Below are 22,885 nucleotides of genomic sequence, written 5' to 3' on the forward strand. Positions count from 1 at the left end.
CGAAGGAACCAAACAAACAGAAAATAGCGAGGTTCGAGAACGCGTACTGAAAAAAAGTCATCGTTTTCTCTCTCTCCGCAGACGTAGAAACTTCTAAGGCACGACTGCTCCCCAAAATTTTGTTCTGGATACTTAAAAAAAAGACTTGGAAAATAATCACGTGTAGCGCAACCGAGTGCTTTTTAGCTGGGTGACGTACGGACGTTCCAAAAGAGCGTGCAGAGCTGCATTCTGCTCTGGCGTCACGGGAACGGCTCAGCCCAACATCTGAATAATTTTAGCGTTTCAGAAGTCACGAGATCCCTCTGTGCTAAGTTTAGACGGGCTCTTTTTACAGCTGACAGGGAGAAAAAGGACCCACGCAAAGAAAAGCACATGGTAACTTTTTAGGACAGGTGAGTCTTGCTTTCTGTTTCTCATTTTATTGACTCGGCAGAAAAGAGTGATTGCTTATTGGGGTTTTTTAAAGCATTTTTAGCTATTTTAGGGCGCTTTTAGGCATTTAATTATACAATTGAAGTTCAGCTTGTACTAATATTGCCAGTACATTTGAAAACAAAACCTTTTGAAGTAACTAAGAGGCACCATTAACTTGAAATTATTTTTAAAGAACATCAGATCCAGAAACAATTTCAAAGCTTTGACTTCTCATTCAGGGCTGGGCTAAAAAGCTTTCATTAAAAAAAAAATAAATAAATCCCGTAATAGGAAAACCCACCTACAACATATTGCCATGGCTGTAGCGATATATTTCTTTTCGGTTTAACTCCTTCTGGTGCCAGCGACGCAGTTACTCACAACGAACTCTCAGCTTTTCCTCCCTCCTCTGAGGATGTTCTTTACAGGGCCAGGGATCAAAGCCACTATCAATACTTCAATCAAGTTTTCAATTACAAATGCACTTAATTGATTAGCACTTAGCAGCACCTGTAGTTGGCTATCACTTTAATTACTGATTATGCTGATGCTGATTACTTAAACGATATCTGCCTGAGAGCCTCGTGATTAAGAGTTTATAAAGCAAAGGGCACAATAATTTCAAAATAATTAGGCTGTTAAGATTCAGATTCAAATCGAAATCTCAAGCATATTTTTGAGGAAATATTCTGGTTTAAATAATGTTAATGCATGCGCCTTTATTATGCCGTGCTGGTACCAGGAGCTGCCAGAGCCTCCTCTTTCTCTGGAGGAAGGGCTTAGCTGCCCATCAGCCCAAACGACTCAACACCATCACCGCCCCCAAACCAACAAAAAGAGGAAATCAAAAAAACCCCATGAAATAACGCATCCCCCAAACTCTTCATTAAATATTTACGCTCCTGCAGCAGTAAAGGAGGTTTCTCCTGGTATAACACACGCAACGGAGTGGTGCAACGCTGCACGTGGAGACTGACGGAGCTCTTGGCGTCCACGACCCGAGTGCTGGAACCCGTCTTCGCTTTGACGCTAATTCTATGTACGGGTTTTTATAAAGCCACTGACGCTCTCCTTTCTGAAAACTGCACATTTTCATGACAATCCTACCGAAACACTAACTGCAACAGAGGTTTGCGAGCCTTAACGTGCACCGAGATTACCGCATACCCGCTTCTCACGATGAACCTGGAGAGCATCTCTTTGGGCCTCAAGTAAAAAGCGTAAAGGCGGTTCACCGGCAGAAATGCTCAGATTTAAAGGCCTAACTCGGCATAAGAAAAGACGCTATTTTGGGTATAGAGGTTAGTTAGCGAGCTTCTGAAGAGAAAGGAACCATCTGGTGCTATTCAGCGCGCATCGTGCGCTGGAACGGCTCCCCAAGCCCAGCCGCGGGCATTGAGAGAGGGCCGGGAATGGATTTGGACAGGATCATAAGCAAATAGCTAAAAAGGGGTAAATTCTACAAATGGGTATAAAGCTTTTGTTGAATTGCTCAAAGATGGAAGGCGATGATGAATAATCCTATTAAAAAAGCCACGGACACAAGATGGTATTGAAACATCTACGGAAAGAAGGGAAGACCTGCCAGATATTGCTGGGGTTGGCAATTTTTATGTCCAAAGAGGAATATTCTGGATTGCAAGTTTTACAACCAGGGTCTAAACTGATTTATTCCTAACTATGGTTGCATTAAGACTTCCAGAGTGGCCTGAACATGACAAGGTCATCCACGCTGCAGCCTCAGGAACACATACGGGAATGTCTGAGAGCTACAGACCCCTGAGAGTCAGTTTGGAGCTACTGCCCCATGCCTGGATGTCCAAGCAAACCTACAACATCTGTACAGAGAAGGAGGAGATGTGAGATTTGGGGAACTCCTCCTTATAGAAAGAAAAGTCATCAAACCAACCAATCCACCAAACTCTGCTCACCTTCATGGCACTCATCTCCCTGCTCATACAACGGTGTCTCCAGAAAACATAAAAGCTCTTCTTTTGGGTACAAGTTACTCCAGGGGAGATTCCAATTGGACACAAGAGGAAAATTCTTCAGAGAACAATCAGCCACTGGAATAATCCCAACAGGGCAGCGGTGGATTCCCCACCACTGGACACTTTCAAGATTCAGCTGGACACGGTGCTAGGCCACCTTGTCTAGACCGTGCTTGTGCCAAGAAAGGTTGGACCACACGATCCTCGAGGTCCCTTCCAACCTGGTATTCTGTGATTCTCGGAAAACCACCAGTGTCCCGGTTCCCTGAGCAGGGTCTGCCAAGCCCCAGCCGTGCCCCCACGTGCAATAACCCCGAGCAACTCCACCGCAGCATCACCTACCTGGCTCCCAGCTGACCTCGGCTAGTATTTAAGGGCAAAAATCTCCAGCTGTCTGCATGTCCTGGCCCTCTTGCAAATCAGAAACAATATACTTATTGTGGTACAAATGTCTCTTTAGAGAGTGACCGCCTGCCCATCAGGGCCAGAACCAGTACTCCGTTCCCCGTTACTGGGACCACACAGCTTTTTGGGTGGACTGGCCCCACTTTATAGGGCGCCAACACCGATGCTGCCTGGGGGCTTGCTGGGTTAGTTAAATAATAAACAATTTCACGTACTCCATTTCTTGAGAACAAACAATGTGAAAGGCAGAAGAATGAAAGACGCATTAAGGGAGGACGAACGGAAAGGTGTGAAACAATCAGCTTGTTTTCGCCAGCACCGAAGCACGGGCAGAGCTCTGCTCCTTGTTTCAGACGCGCGGCAGGATTACAAACGCTTCCTCCTCCTTTCTAACTTGCTACGCACCAACACCCTCCTTGGAAACCGTTACTACTTCCAATTGATCTTCGGGAGAATTACTGGTGTCCCATGGGGTAAACAGCTCAGGGAAGACAGAACTCAACAGTGGGCTAATTCTACCCAAAACCAATATTAACTCCTTTTTTTTTTTTTTAAAAAAAAAAAAAAAGCTCGAGATCTGAATGGGAGATGATGCCTCTGCAAATTTTCAGGTGAGGGTAGGACGTGTCCCATCCCACTCCTCTGGACCACAGAGCATCGCAGAGCAGCATCCAAGGGGAAGGAAAAGCCCCCGCTCAAGAAATGCAGGTACCGGGAGCGGGGTGGGACATCACTATATGTCTGCGTAACACCGAGTTACTGCTGTTTCTTTTCTTTCTGTAAGAAAAATCACACCCTGCGAAATACCTCCTTGAGTTCCGCTGGCAAAACTTCATTTCTTCAATGTCTTTGACAACACCCCCGAATTGCATGCATTTTCTGTGCCCTACTGAAAACTGGCACTTTGAAGTACTTCTAAGCTTTGTCCCATCCATTTATTCACAGAAGTGCGTTGCTTTTCCTTTTGATTATATGAATATACCTCCCATCACTAAGTTTGGGGCCGAACGGTAATAAAATGTGGTTTTGTAAAACTGTGTTTTAATGATCACGTAGCAGCAAAGTTTACGACCAGGAGAAAACCTGAAACATGAACGTACGCTGACCTTGTCTCCAATTAAATCCCTGGGAGAAATCCAAATGAAACGAGAGGGGAAGGTTCCGGCCCTGTTCTTCGGTTAGTTATCAAATAAGGGGCCGCGTTCTGGTGATTGTAAGGCTTAATTAAAAACAAAAACGGAGCGTGAAGACCCACAGGTAGACTTTCCAATTCGAACAAATACTCAACACAACTCCTTTGTGATTCTCTACTCTCACCTCTCGCACGCTGCCACGCCACGCAGCCTTTGGGCTGTACATACATCCTTCTGCGGCAGCTATAAAGCAACTCCATTGTGTTGTTTGTTCAGTATAATGCATCCAGAACTTGCGTCTTACGGGACGGCCACTCCTCCGATGTCCCAGGTGGAAGATTCAAATACAGCCCCAAAATAAGGGGCTTCTCGCACATAGAGCTGGGTTATCGAAACGGACCCAGAGGCACTTCTCATGGCTCCCACCGCCGATGAAAAAGCAAAATTGGGCATTTCATGAGAAAACGAAGGTGCTCTGCCACATTCCCCGGGGTAAATCAGAAAACTTAATCCGTCCCAGAGACCAAGGGCAATCCCACCCCAGGGCCCCATTCCTCAGCCTATGTTTATTACCTGAGCATTTTAAAACCTGCTTAATTCCTCCCCATTTTGTACCCCAAGGCTGATCTTATTCATTAATTCTGATTGAACATTATCTGTGCTTCTGCTTTCGGCTTTCCGAGTCTCTAAACCACGGACGGAAATACAAGGGTAGTCCAAGTATCACACGTTGCCTTAAATAACTCCAGCTCCAGCCAGCTGTGAAAATACACAATCTTCACTAATTATTTCTGGGTTTATCTCTACATTTTTTTGGTTTAATTATGTTTCGGCTTTAAAATTTGAAGCGCTGGAGGTCCCTGTAATTATCAGGGGACCCAGATGCCAAATTCATCTGGGAAAGGTAAATGCCTGGAAGTCACCAGACAACCGAACACATTATATTGATTTTTAGGATTAACGACAAGGGTCATTCAGGATAGGCCTTTAAATTTTGCACCCATTGGCATCTGTTTAATTAAAGACTTTTCATTCCCTATGGACACTCAGTAACATTAAGCGGGGCTCCAGAAAACATCTCCGACATAAAAACGTATTTTCTAGTTCTTCTAACGAGTGCTTTGGCTTTAGGGACCTGCAACTAGACATTCTGAATCAGCATCAGAGCTGCTGTTGGGACGCTTCTGGTATAATTTTTCTTCCCACCCCCCCACCAAAATCAGCCCGAATTTGCAGAATTCAATGGGATTTGCCGAATTTTCTGTACACCCAGTGATAAGCTTAAAGCAAATCTCTGAGGCTTAAAAGGCTTGTGCTGAAGACCTCCCGTTAGATGTATTTGTAATTGGCACCTTACTTGATATACGGACCTGCAGAAGGATATTCCTCTACGGTGAAGGACGGTGGATCTAGTCCAGCCTCAACTGTTGTTTACTACTAGAGCTGGAAAGTTCAACTTTGTTATAAATCTGCTGCTGGACGCTCAAGGCCGGGTTCATCCCAATTAATTATGTACAGAGCTGAAGGATCTCTGTATTTGGCCAGAGAAGGACGTGTCGTCTATCTGAACCATCCCTCAGGAGCTGCCCGCACCTTATCACTAAAACAAGCATTAATTAGGGTGCTTCGCTTCAGACGACTAAATTAAGTGCCTAAATTTAGGCGAACGATCGGAGTCAGGCACTTCATTAACCTGGATTGCAGCTGAGCCAGGTTGGAAGGGAAATTAATATCGAAATGACAATGGAAAACAACAGAAACGTCACTGAATGGTGTGGGTTCGAAGGGACCTCTGGGCGTCACCTACTCCCACCCCCAAGGATTTATTTTGCGCTGGTTCAGAGACGACCCATCATGGTCAACATTTCCGAAGGCAACCCGCGGCGCTGTGACATCTCCCCCGTGTTTCGTGGGGACCCGGCTGACTTGGTGTCCCACCACGGATGGTTAGGGGATGCTTCCCAGAACCGGAGACCGCAGACCACACCTCGCTTTAGAGAGTGCCTCATTAGCAGCCTCATTATCTTGAATTAAGAGCAGGAAAATGGTTATTTAGTTCAGTTTTCAGGGGCCATCGCAGCTCTCCTATCCTCAGGCTCAGCGCTGCGTATGCCAGGCATCGCCGCACCCCCCAGCCCTCCCAACGGAACAGACCCAGCCTTTTAGCCATTAATTCCTCAGAAACGGAGATTCCAGGCTTCAAAGGCCAGAAGGGATCTCTGTGACCGTCCCCTCCATCCCCTGCCCGGTGTGAGAGAGTCTGTAAGACTCCTCTGGATTAATTCTTGTCTGAACGGGATAAATCTGGTTTTGCCTGACCTTGGGAGAGGGGACAGCTGTGTTCAGTTAAACACACAAAAATGGCTCATTTTGGTATATTTTGGAAGTTTTATCGTATTTTCAAGGAAGAGACAGACTTGCACAGCGTCGCCAGAATGAGTGACTGCCCAAACTTTGGATTACAGCCCTGCCGCCCAGTGCCACTGCATTAAAAAAGTTATTTCCCTCTCAGAAGATTTAATGTCGCAACGCTACCAAGAAAGGAAGGCACAATAGAGTTGTCAAGAAAAATGAGAAATAATCCCGGCTACAGCCCTGAACAAAGCCCTCCGAAGTGCAGCGTGCAGTGATCTAAACAGCCTAGCACCCGGTTGTTATTCTTTGACTGGGTAATAAATACAGCGGCCTTTAAAAATGGGTTGTGGAAAATAACCTGTTCCGTTACCAATGGGGTGGGCTCCCACCTGATGATCACAATTAACCGCCCCAGTCGGGAAGACGGCTAAAAAGAAATATCTCAGAATGGCAGAGGGAGCATTTCTGGCAGTTTCGACCCCTTTCAAAGGAAAAGTTGCAGCGTTAAGAATTATAAAGACAGCCATCTATTTGAGTCCTGCCTGCTCTCATTACCGTGGGCGCAACGTTCAGGCTCTAAAGGGCGAAGAACTGTCAAAACCCTAAAAAATTCAAAGTGTTCACAATTCGCCAAGTAACTCTATGGCGCTGTGCACACCATACTTGTTCCCTAAGTAAATTAAGCGATGGGTTTCAAAGGAAGTATGTTTTATCGCATCAGACTGCCGTAACAACCTCCCTTCACGGGAGGGGATCCGGAAGAAGCCGCTCTACACCTTTATCCGTGCCACTTAAGAGCTGAGGGCTTAGTGCCAGCCACCGCAGCGGAGGGACTGGAGCCTGCCTCCGGCAGCCTTCACCGGAGTTTGGATGGAGCGAAGGATCAAGCACCTTCCAGCAAAATGTCTATGAAAACAGAGAAATGGCGCAAGGCGAGTTGTACTCGGCTGTTACCATCTGTAGCCAACAAAGCATCGCTCCACAGATATTAGCACCACCCTTCGTCCTGTACAGTTTTTCTCTTAGGAAAGACACGGGACCAGCGCCGGCGTATTCTGACCTCCGGGAGTTTTGCTAAAAGGCGGAGGGAAGAAGCTGATATTGCAGTCACGATAAAGAAAGATCACGTTTTGATGTTAATGTCTTCTTTTGAGCGAAGAGCCTGTTTCTATCCTTCTACTCTTTGCCATATCATTTTATTTGCACGTGGCACATGATTACTCGGGTACCACCGAGTACATAAAGAGGGAAATTTTCACTTCGCGATACCCTATCACGCTGCTAATTCGCCTCAACTTTACAGGAAAAAGAGAGCAACCATTAAAAAATGAGAAACCTTTGTCGCGCGCTGCTTGTGGAAAAATAACTTCAGAGATTTTCTCAGTTTGAGTGAATTACACCAGATGTCAACTCTTCAAAATTCCAGGCTGTCATTACTGTGTCAGAAATAAGTATTTGGGGCCTGTTTTTATCGGATGGGAATGCGAATTACACAGCAAATATAAACAGTCAAAATAAAATAGTGTCCCAAAATCCTGCAAACTTCACCCAAGAGCACGGCTCAGTCTTGCCGGGCAGGCGGGGTCATTCGCAGCCTACAGAGGAACCAGGAGAGGTGCCACAAGAGGAGTCAGAAGTTGGGCTTAATAGAGGACTTCCCAAACCCAGATTTCAGCAGGCTCAACAGCCTCCTCAACCTGCAAAAGCATCTTCAAGCGCAGCGAGGTCCAAATTGCAAGATCTGCAGCATTCACCAATGCTCGGGCCAGGATCAAACCTTAATTTCACGTACACGAAGGCCCAATCTAATGCAGAGTACGGACCGGAACAATAAAGCTTTGCCAAAGGTTGGTAATTCTGGTTAAATGGCTTTCTTTCCTATTCAGAGCTACGGAACAGCGCTGAGAGCAAATATTGCGAAATCCACAGATCAAATCACAGAATGGTTTGGGTTGGAAGGGACCTGAAAGATCACCTAGTTCCCACCCCCTGCCCTGGGCAGGGACACCTCCCACCAGACCAGTGTGTGTGTATATATATATGTATGTATGTATATTAATATATATTATACTAGCATGCATTTATTTCCTGATGAAGAAAAGGTTGTGAAAATAGCGGGTATCTAATATAATGAATACACACGCGCCCAGAAAAAACCCCACTGCTGAAAACCAAACCAAATAAATACCAACTCCCCAACAACATCTACCGAGGAGCCTTTGCGTAGCGTGAACAGCTTTTCAGATACTGCATGAGTTTCTCTTTTAAAACACTCGTGTGAGCCACCAGCACTGTTCATCCGAACCCCCCCCCCCTTATCTTCGTGCCAAGCTGCCAACGCTCCTGGTGGAAACGCTCGGGATTCGCGTGAGGATGTGCAGCGTCTGCCCTGGTCCACAGAAAGGCTATTTCTCCTGGCGAATGCTCTGTGAACTCTATTTCAATAAATAACTGGGACAAAAGAAGCGAGGTGAAGAGTATTGCTGCGTGTAAATGAAATCCTTATTGAGGAGAAAATAAAAAGGCAGCAGAGAAAGAGCACAGGAGACCCAGCATTCACAGGGAAGATGAGAAGTAAATATATTAGAGTGTACACAGAAATATAGGAAAGGGTTTAATAAATCAATAGAAAGGATGTGAGCAGATTTGGAGATATTTAGTTACACAGACAACATTTAATACCCAGATCAGCAGGGACTTAGTGAATCGAAGCGCTTCAACTGCTGCTGCAGATGATGATGGAGTCTCCTCCTTCCTCCAGGTGGGGCAGGAGATACCCAGCATCATTCGCCTTCGCTGTTCAAACAATAACATAGTATTGATCTCTGTATTTCGTACGTTTTACGATTCCGGCAAACTCCTACAGCATCGAAAAAGCGGTTCTACACAAGTATCAGATTTTACGTACCACGTTTGTCTTCACCATCGCGAGAAAAACCAGAGTTAGTAAACCCAGGGCAGCCACCCTGCTTCCCATCTCCTGAGCCAAAGTTCCCCCCAAAATAAGATTTTTTTTCTCTTTTACTTTCAATGGATGGGCACCGTAAGCTGGACGGTTAGGCCCACAACCGGCATTGTTTGTTCCTCCATCAAATCTGTACTCGGTACGTTGACGCACTCATCAACACCACAGAGATCACTTAGAAGGCAGGTGACAAATCTGCTCCTTTACAAGTTTTGTCGGATAATCTATTCAGCGGCGACTACTCAGAGGAACGCTTCTCAAATACCCCGGATACCGATACCACAACTTCAGTCCCACAGAACGGAAAAATATATATATAAACTAATTCTTTCCTACCGCCACCTATTTTTATTTTTTTTTTAAAAAAAGCACCAAAGTAATGTGAAGAGCACTGGAGAATACTACTAGAGCATAAATACAGGTTTTCATGACACGCTTTCCGAATTCTCCGCGAAAGATGACATTAAGCTCGTGAAAAGAGTTAATTATGCATTAAAAGGCCACTCTGGGAGTTAAGGCTACTTTCGAAATTCTGAAGCAAAGCTAATTCTGGCATGAATGATTCCATAAATATCATGTAATTTAAGCCCAGAAATAGGCTGGTTTATAATTGTTTTATTCTCTAGAGACTGTTCTGGGGATTTTAAACATGGGAGCACGTCTCTTTTTGGCTTCAGTAGAGCTACGGGAGACAATTTTGGTCTTAGGTTTTTGTTTCCAACCACTCCCCCACCCCTCACAGACCAATCCCATGAGGCGAGGTTATTTTTATAACATAAAAAAAGATCTTTTATGGCTCCCCTTTTCATTGGTTCTGCAAGATAAACTAACAAGAAACATTATTCCCCCCGCTATATACACACTATCAACAAGGAATAAGAAAAACAACAACAGAAAAGCAAAAAAAAAAACCCAAAACCCCTTAGGTTATATATAATTAAGACAAAAACTTGTAAAAGTCATTAAATGGAAAAAGAAAGAAACCTCAGGTCCTGATTTTCATTTAGACGGAGAAATCTTCCAACTGTTCTGGCTGCGCAAAAAGACCTCAAGGAGGCAAAGAGTGAATTTACAGCTCTTCTCAGGTACCTTCAACCTCCCAGAATGGCATATGCGGCGGTTGCATAAATAGAAACCCGCTAATAAATCTACTGGAAACCTTTTATTTTCCAAATCTTTGGCAGTCTTATAGCTCCCCCCGCTCCCCCCAAAGCAAGTCAGGCTGAGTCAGTGCTGCGAGGGAAGGCTCCACGATACAGGAGGTGCTGGGATGCTCTCGATCCCACCCGGAGGGTGCTGGGTGCGGGACCCCCACGGGGCTGAGCACACCGTGGTGGGGACAGGCCACCTCCTGCCAAAGGGGCTTTCCAGCTCAGAGGGTTTATTAGTACTTCGTAAGGTTTAAAACTTCACGAGACACCCACGCTGGTTTTGGCAGGATGCGAGAAGAAAACCCAGTGTACTCAGATTCACAGACCCACTGGAAAAATGAAGCAACCAACCAACCACATTCCATGTTCTTCACGATGGCCAAAACCATATTAAAAAGTCTGCCCTGCAGCTCTTGACTGCACTCATGATCCAGGCCAAATTCCATAATTATTCAGTAAAAGTGTGATGCTTCTCCTTCATTTCATTAACCGTCATTTCTCTGCTGAACCAAACTAAGCACCATGACCCCAGCAGCTCCTGACAGTGAAAGGAGATGCCAGCAGCATCCCCAGGTGCACGGGGCGAGGGGCCCTGGCCTGCACCCCACGTGGGCACCCACACGAGCAGATCAGACAGAAGGGGGCTGCAGGAGGGATGGAGCTACCAAAGAATGAGAAGGTGGACCTCGTCTCGCGTTGACTGGTCATCACAAACAGCAAAACCCCAACACTTGAGTCAAGACACATGAAGGTAGGGTGTCTTAACAGTGGTATCAACAGTCACAGAATCACAGAATGATAGGGCCTGGATGGGACCTCTGGAGACCATCTAGTCCAGCCCCTCTGCCAGAGCAGGTTACTACCAAAAGCTCACCCAGAGCACATTAACACCAAATACTTTCTCCATCTGGGAGATAATTCTATTACCTTAACATTGCGACCACAAAGATCCAGAGCCCCAAATCCTCCAGACACCTAAAATGTAACTTCAGACAAAGAAAGTGAAAATGTCAGTGGACTCTGATGGTGGGGTTGGTGATTCTGCCCCTCTGCTCTGCTCGGGGGAGACCCCCCTGCAGTGCTGCCTCCAGCCCTGGGGCACCAACAGCAGAAGGACACGGAGCTGTTGGAGCGGGGCCAGAGGAGGCCCCGGAGATGCTGGGAGGGCTGGAGCCCCTCTGCTGGGAGGACAGGCTGAGAGAGCTGGGGGGGTTCAGCCTGGAGAAGAGAAGGCTCCGCGGAGACCTTCCAGCCCCTGCCAGTCCCTCAAGGGGCTCCAGGAAAGCTGGGGAGGGACTCTGGAGCAGGGAGGGGAGCCATGGGACGAGGGGGAAGGGTTTTAAATGGAAAGAGGGGAGATTGAGATGAGATCTGAGGAAGAAATTCTTTGGTGAGAGGGTGGTGAGCCCCTGGGCCAGGTTGCCCAGAGAAGCTGTGGCTGCCCCATCCCTGGAGGGGTTCAAGGCCAGGTTGGCCGGGGCTTGGAGCAACCTGGGCTGGTGGGAGGTGTCCCTGCCCAGGGCAGGGGGGTGGCACAGGGTGGGCTTTAAGGTCCCTTCCAACCCAAATCATTCCATGATTCTATAACCCCATCCTATCACCTCCTCACCAATGTCTAGCTGAACCCCAAAGCACAGTAGCAAACCCTCCTCTGCGGGCTTTGGGTACCAGCATACAAGGAACCAGCACCCCGGGAACCAGCCAAGAGGGACGGATCCCAGCTCCATCTCATGTGTGCCCACTAAAATGTCCTGGTTCTACTGTGACGACTATTTCCACCCCATTTCTGGAGCCAGCTTCGCAGTCACACCGTAGCTGCTGCTTCTTCCTGGATCTGACCCCAAAGTATCAATAAGAGAAGCAGTAATATTTTTTCCTTCCAACTTCATCCCCATCCCGGCTGAAGCCTGTCCTGCAGATGACATTTCTGCTGAGACCAGCTCTTCATTAATGGAGTCTATTCTTTTGTATTTTGTCTCAAAAAAGGCATTTCTAGTAAAAAATTACTCGAAGAACAGTTCATAAAGGGTAAGTGCCCTTTTTTTTCCTTTTTCCAAAGGTGATCCACACAGCCCGCTCATTCATCCTCATTTTGCCGGCAACCTAAGACCAGAGGAATATTCGGCTTTACTTTCGCTGCTATACTACGTCAGCTAATGCTGCTGTTCGCGTTCCTGCCGTTGTCATTTTAAAGCCTCCGCGATAACACAGGGCAAACGGGGCCTCCTAAATCAAAGTGACGGCCCAGGTTCCCTCGGCAGCGACGCTCCTTTTTGCTATTCAGGTGAGAAAAGCAACGCCCAGACGTGGAAGTTGGTCTGTTTTACCGAAAGCAAGGAGAAAGTTTTGTCAGTGAAAACCCTGAAGGACAGACGAAGAGGATGAACGCCATAAAATTGGATAAGCAGGAAAAAAAACCCAACCCCTAGCTGATCCCCCTAACTGAAGGCACGCAGGGTATTATTACGCCAACAATTATATTTCTTTCTATTTATACAGGAAAGATGTAAGCTCTTTTTTTTTTTTTATTAAAAAAAATAATCAAATAAACGCTGCTAAATCTGCGCAGATAAGATCTCGCAGAAGAAGGAAAGGCAAAAATTAAGTTCCTGAGAGTAATCCCGACGCCTTTCTACTCTGCAGCACAAAGTCGTCTTTCCTGGCTAATTTATTTATGCCTTAAATGCCTCTTTTAAAGCGTACATTATTGGCAGTTTAGCCAAGCTAACGTTTTATCGAAGTCTTAAACACACGTCTCTCCCTCCTCTGTGACTTTGGCTGCACGTCTTCAATAACGCAATCATACAGTTTTGGGTACCCAATGTTTTTACTTTTAATAAGAGAGTTTCGTGTGTGTGGTTTGGTTTTTTTTTTCTATTTTAAGGATTGGTTTAGCACGGGTGTATAACGAGACAGTGACAGATACAGGGAAAATTTTAACACTTTTTAGTATTTACCCTGGCTCCTTTAAAAACTTTATGTTCCGTAACATACGGGGAAATAGATACCGCATCCTTATGATACAACCAGCTGCTAGAAGAGATGCGGTGGGAAGGACGGAAGGAAAAGACCTCAGTATTTACAGGAGCAGAGCAATCATACCCGAATACGCCGTATTACTGGATATGGCTCAATCTCTCTCCAAATCATCCTTGAACAGAAGGATAAAACCGAAAGAAATCACGCACAAGCCCCATCTGCCCTGAGGAGCGCAGGAACCGGATAAAAAAAAAAAAAAAATCCAAAATATCCAAATTATGCTGGTTTTGCTCTAATGAACTCTAACTTCGGCCTGTGATAAACTACTCAAGGCGCACAATCCTCATCCCACGAGTGCTTTGTCTCAGCTACTAAGTAAAACATTCCAAGTGAAATGCTGTCCGAACTACATGAAGTCTTCTCCAGGACAGCAAAACCGGCAGGCGCTAACATCATGGGATAATAGATTTTTTTCCACACCTGCGATTTCCCTCCCGTTCCTGCCACTCTGGAGCTTCTTCAGAAGGCACCGGGGCCAGCTGCATTGGCCTGTCAAATCGAAAAAACTATCAAGAGTTTTCACTGGGTAACTTTCAACAAATTCCATTATATTGCTTTTTCTAGAGATGAACTTTTTCCATCCCTTAGGAGCCTCCACACCCGGCATTTAGTCTCTTAAATATGAGGTTGAATGAAAAACTAAATGGCGTTAGAAATCTCCTCCCGTGCAGAAAAATGAGAATCCTAAGGATGAATTTAAGACTATCCCACGAGCTCTCCAACAGAACCTGTTTCCTAATAACAAAGCAATAATAAATTCAGATGTTAATAAATAAGTTAATAAAATTCAGCCGGCGGCAGTGTGGTATTGACCTTTCTCTGTACTTGTATTGTCTCTAAATGAAATTAAGGCCTGACCATGATGAAGAACGTACAGCCAGAGGGGCAGGCGCTGCCCCGGAGGGTTTTCTGTCTCCACGGACACCACAAACACCGTAGGGCCAGAGGGCACCAGGAGAACAAAGTGCAATATTGGAGGCAAGAGGGTGCTCCGGCAGCCTTGAGGCTCCCCACTTCGGCATCGCCTCTGCCCCGGGTGGACAAGTCACACCGAGGCCTGCTGTGCAGTCTGTCTGCATGGGAATCCATCCATCCATCCATCCATCATAGAATCATAGGGTTGGAAGGGACCTCTGGAGATCATCTAGTCCATCCCTCCCTCCATTTTCAGTATAAACCTGATTTTCCTTTTCAAAATGAACTCTATGAATCCTGCCTTTCTGTTCCAAAACTTAAATGAGTAGGAAATGAAGTTTCGTTTCTCACTTTCCCCCAATAATCATCTTGAAGAAAGCTACAGACAGCTCTTAATATAAATCTTGTTTCTGGGTAAATTTACCTTAGAGACCTTTCAGGTGCTTATTTTAGTTGCCTGTGTTCAAGAAGAAATCAGTTTTTATGAATACAGCAGGAGCTCTCAGCCATGCCGAAACGACGAGCACTTCTCCAGGGCAACCTGAGCCGCAGGTACTTACTTTTCCTAACGTGGAAACAATTATTTCTGTGGCTGAAACATAAAGGAATCTTCTCCCAACGAAACACATCTCCTCAAGGTTCAGGCACCTCTAACAGAGGTGCTGTTAGAGCGCTATCTCTTGAAATATTGCCAGGTATGGAAATACCTCCATTTGCAGGGCACTAGGTTTGACAAGCCAAGTCACGTACGGCAACATCACCTTCAGACGTGTTCTCGGGGGTTCCCGCCCCATAACCGGAGGATCTGGTCTAAGCCAGAAGTCAAGGTTAAAACCAGATTTTTAGAAACTGTAAATCCAACCGAGGATACATATTTTAGGCCAGATGGGTAGTATCTCAAGATGGGTCATGTAGTACAAAGAGCAACAGCGCGTGTCAATGACCTTTGGAGCCCATCTTCTCATCACGGCAGCACTGAGTTGTCCTGCTCTGAGCCAAGAGCAGCTAAGTTCCGGGACAATACTTCATCTGAGGCATATGCTGTGAGCATTGGTACGGAGGAAACCACGCTCCCCTCTCAGGATGCCGTGCTAACCCATCCGCTGCAGGATCACAAACCACGGCTTCTGCACGCCGCTCCGTGTTTGAGCTGTTGGCTCCATCAGCATCATCAGAAAACGGTGGGTTTTGTCGTGCCTAAAACCTTGGGCAGAACCTCTGATTAGCACTCCAGAGGGCACACAGGAGGAGGCCTGGCTTCAACAACTTGGCCTCAATTTCTGGTGCCTGGAAGGCACAGATGCCCTTCTGATCACAGAATGGTTTGAGTTGGAAGGGACTTTAAGCCCACCTAGTCCCAACCTCCCTGCCACGGGCAGGGATGCCTTCTACTAGACCAGGTTGCTTACAGCCTCATCCAACCTGGTCTTAATCCATCCCCTCTGGCACCAAAATCAGAGTTTCTTTCACCAGAACGCTGCGCATCATGTTTCCCCCTCTCTGCTCCCTTCCATCACGTCCGCTGAACCCGAGATGGACTCTACCACCTGTGCCGCTTGGACCGCGCTATATACTCTGCGAGATGATCCATGCAACCACCTCCCCGACCAACTTGCTCGCTGTACGTAAAAGTCAAGGACTGGGGATGCTACTTACTGAGCTATATAACACAAGAAAGTGTATAATATTGAGTATTATTCAAGATATGGAAAGGCTGAGAAGTAGGAAATTAGATAGAAGACAGAAAATGTCTACGGCAGCGATTATCAGGGAACTAAAATGCACGTTTACCTGCAAATACCCTAACAGCAGCCACGCAGAAAAGCAGTCGGGACTACCAGAACTCCCTCTGACTCTAATTTTGGGGGCAAAGGCTGGTATTTTGTTGTTTTGTCATGTTGTCCAGCCCAGTGCCTTCTTAAGCCTGTACCTGTACACGCCTCGAGTGCATATACACCACATTAATACAGGTATTAATAACACCAACTGCGGTAATTGCGTGCAGTAATGTACCTTTTTTTTTTCCCCCTTGTCCATTTTAATGAAAATTTGTCCCGTAAGGAACTCGGCGCACGAGCACTGGGTGGGGAGAGAAGAGCGTAAAATGTATACAAACTATGAACGTCAAGAGCAAGGCATCGCTCACGATGGCACCCAGGGGCGTAACTAGAAGCGGCAGAATAACATTAAGAAAGGGAAAATTTAGGGTGTTTCAGGAAAGACAAATAGCGATATCGGATGGGACGCGTGACAGTGACGCTCCAGAAGGCCCCCGGCAGACGTGGTGGGAAAATACCGTCACTTAAATGCTTTCCCAGTACATGGGGCAGGTGGGGGAAGAGAGAAGAGGAAAATAATAAAATAAAAAAACCCCAACAATCCCATAAAAGTGACTGCTGGGACCAGCGGTGCGTTAGCAGCGGTACCAGAGGACACAACTCCTCCTTCCAACGCTCATTGCGGTCATTTTGTAGGGGAAAGCTTGACCCAGAAATGATCTGCTGATGCACCCCGCCGGTGAAAACAAGCCTCTCGCAGGCACTCAGTTAACCTCAGCCACAAGTTCCCTTACCCTCTGTTACGGCCAGGTTCAGATGAGCACATAACTTCATCACCAAAACGACAAATAAAAACCTCCCCGCCAAGTTTATTCCTTATTTTTGTGTGCGTGTTAACGGCAGATTACCATTTCCCCTCTTTCCAAGGCCAATATAAATGGGAAAATTATCTTGAATGCTAGCAATTAAAATGCTACGGTGAAAACACACAGAGACAATAAACCGGCACGGCCACATTCTTACTGACACTGCCCAATCCTTTCCAATCGTTGGAGTATGAGAAATGTTCCTATTTCGTTAACTGTCCTGGGCACACATTGCATCGCAAGATGCGGTCGTTTCATTCCTGCCCTTCTGGTCCCTGCTGAAAAAACTAATAAAATTATGGAGTTTATAGGCAGAGCCGCCCGACAATTAGTTTATTACCAAGGGGGCAGGGGGAGAACGCGCCTCCTTCACCCCAGCCCAAGAGTGTGGCTGTCACCATCTCTCTTAAATTAACAGCAGGAGCTGAGTCAGGCCACCAGTGACCCCAGCTCCCAGCTGGGAACGCACACCATTCATCCCAGTTACATGTGCAGCCAAGGGTGAATGAGAGAATATTTTTACTCGGTGTTTTCCACTGTACCAGCAGAACAAAGCTATAACTTTCAATCACGGACGCAGAATCTGGCAGAGGAACTGGGCTGGAATAGAGACATAAACCACGGAAAAGGCAGCTTCTGCGAGCGGACAGAAGACCCGCACCTCGGCACGGAACCTCTCCGTAATTACCGTCCTCTTCTTGAATGCAAAATCAATATGGAATTAATGGTGGTGTGACAGGAGAGGGCAGGCGGAGCCGTGGCCATGACCGGTGCGGACCTCGCAGCCCAGCAGGAGAAGAGCTGGAGGCACCTCCCCGTGTCACCGAGGAGCCAGGGCCACCCCATCCTCCCAAACCGCTTCTCCACCCAAGGCAAAGCCAAGGCAGGAGTGACACAAAGCGGCAACCGAGGCCATCGCCTGAGCTGCCCCTGCCGCAGGACCAGCCCTCGTTTGGGTACAGAAGTTTGTCTTGCAGTTACAATTTTTCCATCTTTGCACCGATTTTTGACTCATTTCTTGATTTTTTTTGCTGTAACTTATTATCTGAAAGCCTTCATTCAGATCCTACTGTATCAAAAATAAGACACATAATCATCAGAGGCTGATAACGTCTGGCTGAAGGTACAATTACACATAAAAGAGAAATAATACTTAAATTACCGAGCCCAATATTACCCAAAACCGCAAGCTGAACACACCGAATTTAGTCTGAAGGGCAACACCAGCAACAGAAGAGCTATGAAGGAACTCAGCTCCCCTCGCAACACGCATTCGCAGCTGCGTTTCGGCATCTCTTCATTCTATGTGACATATTAAACACTCCTAAACTTGTTTAGTTTATAAATTAAAGAGAACCAATGCGTAAGCCAGCAAAGAGCAAGTCTCTGTGAACACAGATGTATTCCCGCCCCCCCCCTCAAGATTTCCCTGCTTTTGGGGAGTAAAACGCCCTAGTCAGATGGTTGGGCACGTGCAACCACGTGCTGGGGCCGCGCTGCAAAGCCCCCAGGCTCACGGCTCAGCTGGAAACGGGATAAAAGCATTCAAATTTAAACGTTACAAAAGGCACGTAGTTCAAACGGGGTATTTGTAAGCTTCAGAGTTCTAATTTCAATCTGCTTTCAATCACAGTTCTGATTTCTATCTGAATCTAATTTCAATTGTTTAATGCAACCACTTGTTACTGCTCCAACATTTCAACCACCTTTAGAGCATCCGTAGGGAACGCTCTCCCGAGGAGCTCCGACGGAGAACTGGAACTACAGGAGAAGCTGATGCAACCAGTACAATATGACGTTCTTCTGGTTTTCTTTCCTATTCAGGTACTGCAGCGTGCGGTTTTATTTCGTATCGGCCGCTTCTACTGCCAAGCACCGAGGCAGCGCTGGGCCGTGCAGAAGGCATCTAAGGCCACTTCGAACCCTGGACTACAATCTGTCGCCTCGGATTGGACCTCTTTTATTCCCTTAATTAAGTCCTAGAAAAAACTGGCCATTTTAACAAGCTTTTTTTTTTTTTTTTTCCAGGGCTCTTTCCTTTTAGATGGAAGCAACACATGGAAAAGCAAAACTAACAACTAAAGCAGACAATTCCCGCTTTTACATGCGCATTTGCCACTCCTTTTTCCCAGGAAATCAGAGCCCCCAGGCAGTCCCCACCAGCCTGGAGGCTGCAGCCCTAACGAAGTTTGCCCCTGCTTGCCTAACGACTGGCTGCACGTCCTGCCCTGCGTTTCAGCCCCTTCTTCCTTGCCTGCCGATAACTTGAAGCTGGGAATCTGTAGCTTTCCGAACCCAACATCTGGCTTTTTTTTGCGACACAGGCGGATACAGCCACCGTCGTGTATTTAGGTACGAGATGCCAGCCCAATCCCAGATCATTCTCATTTCCAAATATTTTTGAAGGAGAACATGCAAAACAATTTCCGTTCAATGTTACGAAGCAGACACAGCCGTCGTTCAGCGACGGTGATAAATCCCCGGGGTTCGGCAGGGCTCACCCATGGGGAGGCAGCGCGGGGGCAGCGAGAGCCCGGCCCGCAGCAGCGGGTGCCGCTGGTGGCATTCCCACTGCCACGGCGGAGATCTGCTCTCCCCAGCCAGCAGCCGTAGGGAAATGAAGTATTAACAGACGGGTTTCAACTGTCCTGCCCATTCAGAATTGCTAACAGTAACGACATTACGTCTCTGCATCCACCCGTCCCTCCCCGACATTCAGCACTAAAGTAGTTTTGTCTGCTTCTATGGGCATCCCAGATTTTGAGAAATGGAAACTCAGATCCACAAATATCCCTGTCCGTGACACATGCGATGTCCTGCTTAATTCCTGCTAAACAGCCTGGTACCACCTCTTTGACCCTCTGCTCCGTACGGCATCTCAAGGGATGAGGATAGCTGATAAAATACGGGTTTGATGGACTGACAATTCAGTGGATAAAGAACTGGCTCGACGGCCGCACCCAAAGAGTGGCTGTCAAGGGGTCCACGCCCAAGTGGAGGCCAGTGACAAGTGGAGTCCCTCAGGGATCAGTACTGGGACCGGTCTTGTTTAACATCTTCGTCAGCGACATGGACAGTGGCATTGAGTGCACCCTCAGCAGGTTTGCCGACGACACCAAGCTGTGTGGGGCGGCTGACACGCTGGAGGGAAGGGATGCCATCCAGAGGGACCTGGACAGGCTGGAGAGGTGGGCCCATGCCAACCTCAGGAAGTTCAACAAGACCAACTGCAGGGTCCTCCATCTCCATCTGGGTCGGGGCAATCCCAAGCACCGATATGGGCTGGGCAGTGACTGGCCTGAGAGCAGCCCTGGAGGAAAGGACTTGGGGGTGCTGGTGGACGAGAGGCTCCACATGAGCCCTCAGTGTGCACTTGCAGCCCAGAAAGCCAATCGTATCCTGGGCTGCACCAGGAGAAGCGTGGCCAGCAGGTCGAGGGAGGTGATCCTCCCCCTCTACTCCACTCTCCTGAGACCCCACCTGGAGTACTGCCTCCAGTTCTGGAGCCCCTGCCACAAGAGAGATATGGACGTGCTGGAACGTGTCCAGAGAAGGGCCACGAGGATGATCAGAGGGCTGGAGCACCTCTCCTATGGGGACAGACTGAGAGAGTTGGGGTTGTTCAGTCTGGAGAAAAGAAGGCTCCGAGGAGACCTTCTAGTGGCCTACCAGTCTCTTAAGGGGGCCTACAAGAAAGCTGGGGAGGGACTTCTTAGGATGTCAGGTAATGGTGGGACTAGAGGGAACGGATTAAAACTAGAGATGGGTCGATTCAGATGGGACGTGAGGAAGAAGTTCTTCCCCATGAGGGTGGTGAGACACTGGACCAGGTTGCCCAGAGAGGTGGTGGAAGCCCCATCCCTGGAAGGTTTTAAGGCCAGGCTGGAAGGGGCTCTGAGCAACCTGATCCAGTGGGAGGTGTCCCTGCCCAGGGCAGGGGGGTTGGAACTGGATGTTCTTTAAGGTCCCTTCCAACCCTGACAATTCTATGATTCTACGTGTGCCGGCATTCAAGGCATTTCTAAAATCATTTTCTCTTATATTACCATACCATTTGCTATTAATTGCTGACAGTGTGGGCAAGAAAACAAAACAGTTCAGTGTCATCTCATTGTATCGTACGCGCTTTTAAGCAAACCAATTACACTTAAGGAATCGGAGAGTTACTGGGTGGTGTCAAACACCACCACGTGCCTCTAACAATTATACTCCCACCTTGAAGGACAGGAGGAAATTTCCCCACTACAGAGCATATTTTATTATTTTTAATTTCGCAGGCATCCTTCTTTACTGTAATAACAATAAAAAAAAATAAATAATCATGGAAAATGTCAAAAGTCGTATAAATCTCTACACGCTGCCGTCAAGCGGCAGAAGGGAAATTTTCTTTTGCAAATGGCACCAAGCCAATATATTTGAGGATGATAAAAGAACATCTTGCCAGTGTGTATCTCTGCATAAAAGGCAATTAAAATATGATGTTAAGAAATGCTGAAGAAAATGAGGGAAGCATGAGCACTTGCTGGTTTGGGTTTTTTTTATACACTAAATAATACAATAAAAATAAAATCCAATTAAAAAACTCTGCCAAAGCTGCAGAAATCTTATGACTCATTACCAGCCATCGGAAATCAAAGGAAGAGAGACACCCAAATTATCTCCCAGCTTGAACCACGAGTGCTCAGCCCCAGCCCCAGAATGAATTACTTCTGTGTTTATTCCATCATATGGCAGGATCCCGACTCAGTAAACTTTTATGACGAGCCATTCCCAAGTTTCCGATGGCTCAATTTTATTGTGTTTCGGTGGAGCAGAAGAGCCTTGTTCTAACAAGTGAAGAAATAGCTGTTGGCAATAAAGACTCGGGCGGCCCTATGCAGCCAGTTATTTGCAGGGACAACATTTAGGCTGAGCTGGCTCCATATGTTTCCATCTCCTGATAGGAACGGGGGAAAAAAGCAGGAATTAGCACAGGAGTTTAGCGGCAGAAATACATATTTGCCCTGTGCCACCCTCTCCCTGTGATACACCGGCTCGTCGCAGATCCTCCCGTCCAACCATCGCAAAAAAGGTACGTTTACTTCCAGATCTAAAGAGGTTTGGGGAGCACAAATATGGGTAAAACTCAGTTTTGAACGCAACTTCCCCCAAACGGGACTCGATTCTTTTATTCCCGTACCAGTTTTTTTTTTTTTCTTACCTCAAGATGGTTTTTAAGTCGATCAAACCATCCCGACTTCCAGAGTTTGGATGCAAAAATCACAAAATATTGAGCGCGGTCAAAAGAAATTAATGAGCGTTTTTTTCAAAGGTATTCTCTACTGAATTAACGGCAGCTCACCAACTCTGCGTCGGGCAAATTGCTTGCCGGCATGATTAAATCACAGTTCCTCAGAAGCAACATGCCCGTCAGTCTTCATTGAATTCGGCTGTATTAATACACTTTTACTTTTTTTCTTAACGTAATTAGCAGTAAATTCAATAAGATGCTCAGATAACATCTTTCAAAATAAATAGGAAATGAGAAAATGCTGGGAAGGATAAGGCAGCGCTGGCTTTATCAACCTTGGTCACAGCTCCCCAGGCGCCGGGCTGGGTTTGGAGACCCTCCGAAGAGCCAACCACTAGGGGCAGAGAAGTTACGGGCCAAGCGTGAAGGGCAGGAGGACATCACGACCATCCAACAGCCTGCATCAGGCTTTTCTTTTTCTTTTTCCTTTTTTTTTCAATTTATTAAGATCTTTATATTTCTAAGGAAGAGCCATGTAAGGTTATTCCAGAAAGCTCTTTCTTTTAACACTTTCAGCACAAACTCTGGCTGCCTTGTAGACCTAGAAATCCAGACGGCCACCAGTCACTATAAGCTGCTG

General features: G+C 46.8%; 2 protein-coding genes across 5 annotated transcripts in view; one reads left to right on the forward strand and one right to left on the reverse strand.

The window, feature by feature from the left end:
- Positions 1–22,885, reverse strand: part of DCC (DCC netrin 1 receptor) — a 592,501-nt gene that overhangs the window by 105,046 nt on the left and 464,570 nt on the right. The window lies entirely within an intron of this gene.
- On the forward strand, positions 242–21,348 carry LOC141735717 (uncharacterized). 3 transcript variants are annotated; one of them, XM_074568849.1, is made up of 4 exons: positions 242–395; positions 3,425–3,521; positions 12,477–12,701; positions 19,044–21,348. In XM_074568849.1, exon 4 carries the CDS (start codon positions 20,085–20,087, stop codon positions 20,976–20,978), a length of 894 nt encoding a protein of 297 aa, XP_074424950.1. In that variant the 5' UTR covers positions 242–395; positions 3,425–3,521; positions 12,477–12,701; positions 19,044–20,084; the 3' UTR covers positions 20,979–21,348. The 3 variants fall into 3 exon arrangements, with proteins under 3 accessions (XP_074424950.1, XP_074424952.1, XP_074424951.1); XM_074568850.1 differs by lacking the exon at positions 12,477–12,701 and having other exon boundaries at positions 334–395; XM_074568851.1 differs by lacking the exons at positions 3,425–3,521; positions 12,477–12,701 and having other exon boundaries at positions 319–395; positions 19,044–21,342.

Source organism: Larus michahellis, chromosome Z (genome assembly GCF_964199755.1).
Source record: "Larus michahellis chromosome Z, bLarMic1.1, whole genome shotgun sequence".
Taxonomy (NCBI): Eukaryota; Metazoa; Chordata; class Aves; order Charadriiformes; family Laridae; genus Larus; species Larus michahellis.

What these genes read in the sequence shown, in the direction of transcription:
- LOC141735717 (XM_074568849.1), top strand. Translation starts at nt 20,085, where the DNA reads ATGGACAGTGGCATTGAGTGCACCCTCAGCAGGTTTGCCGACGACACC.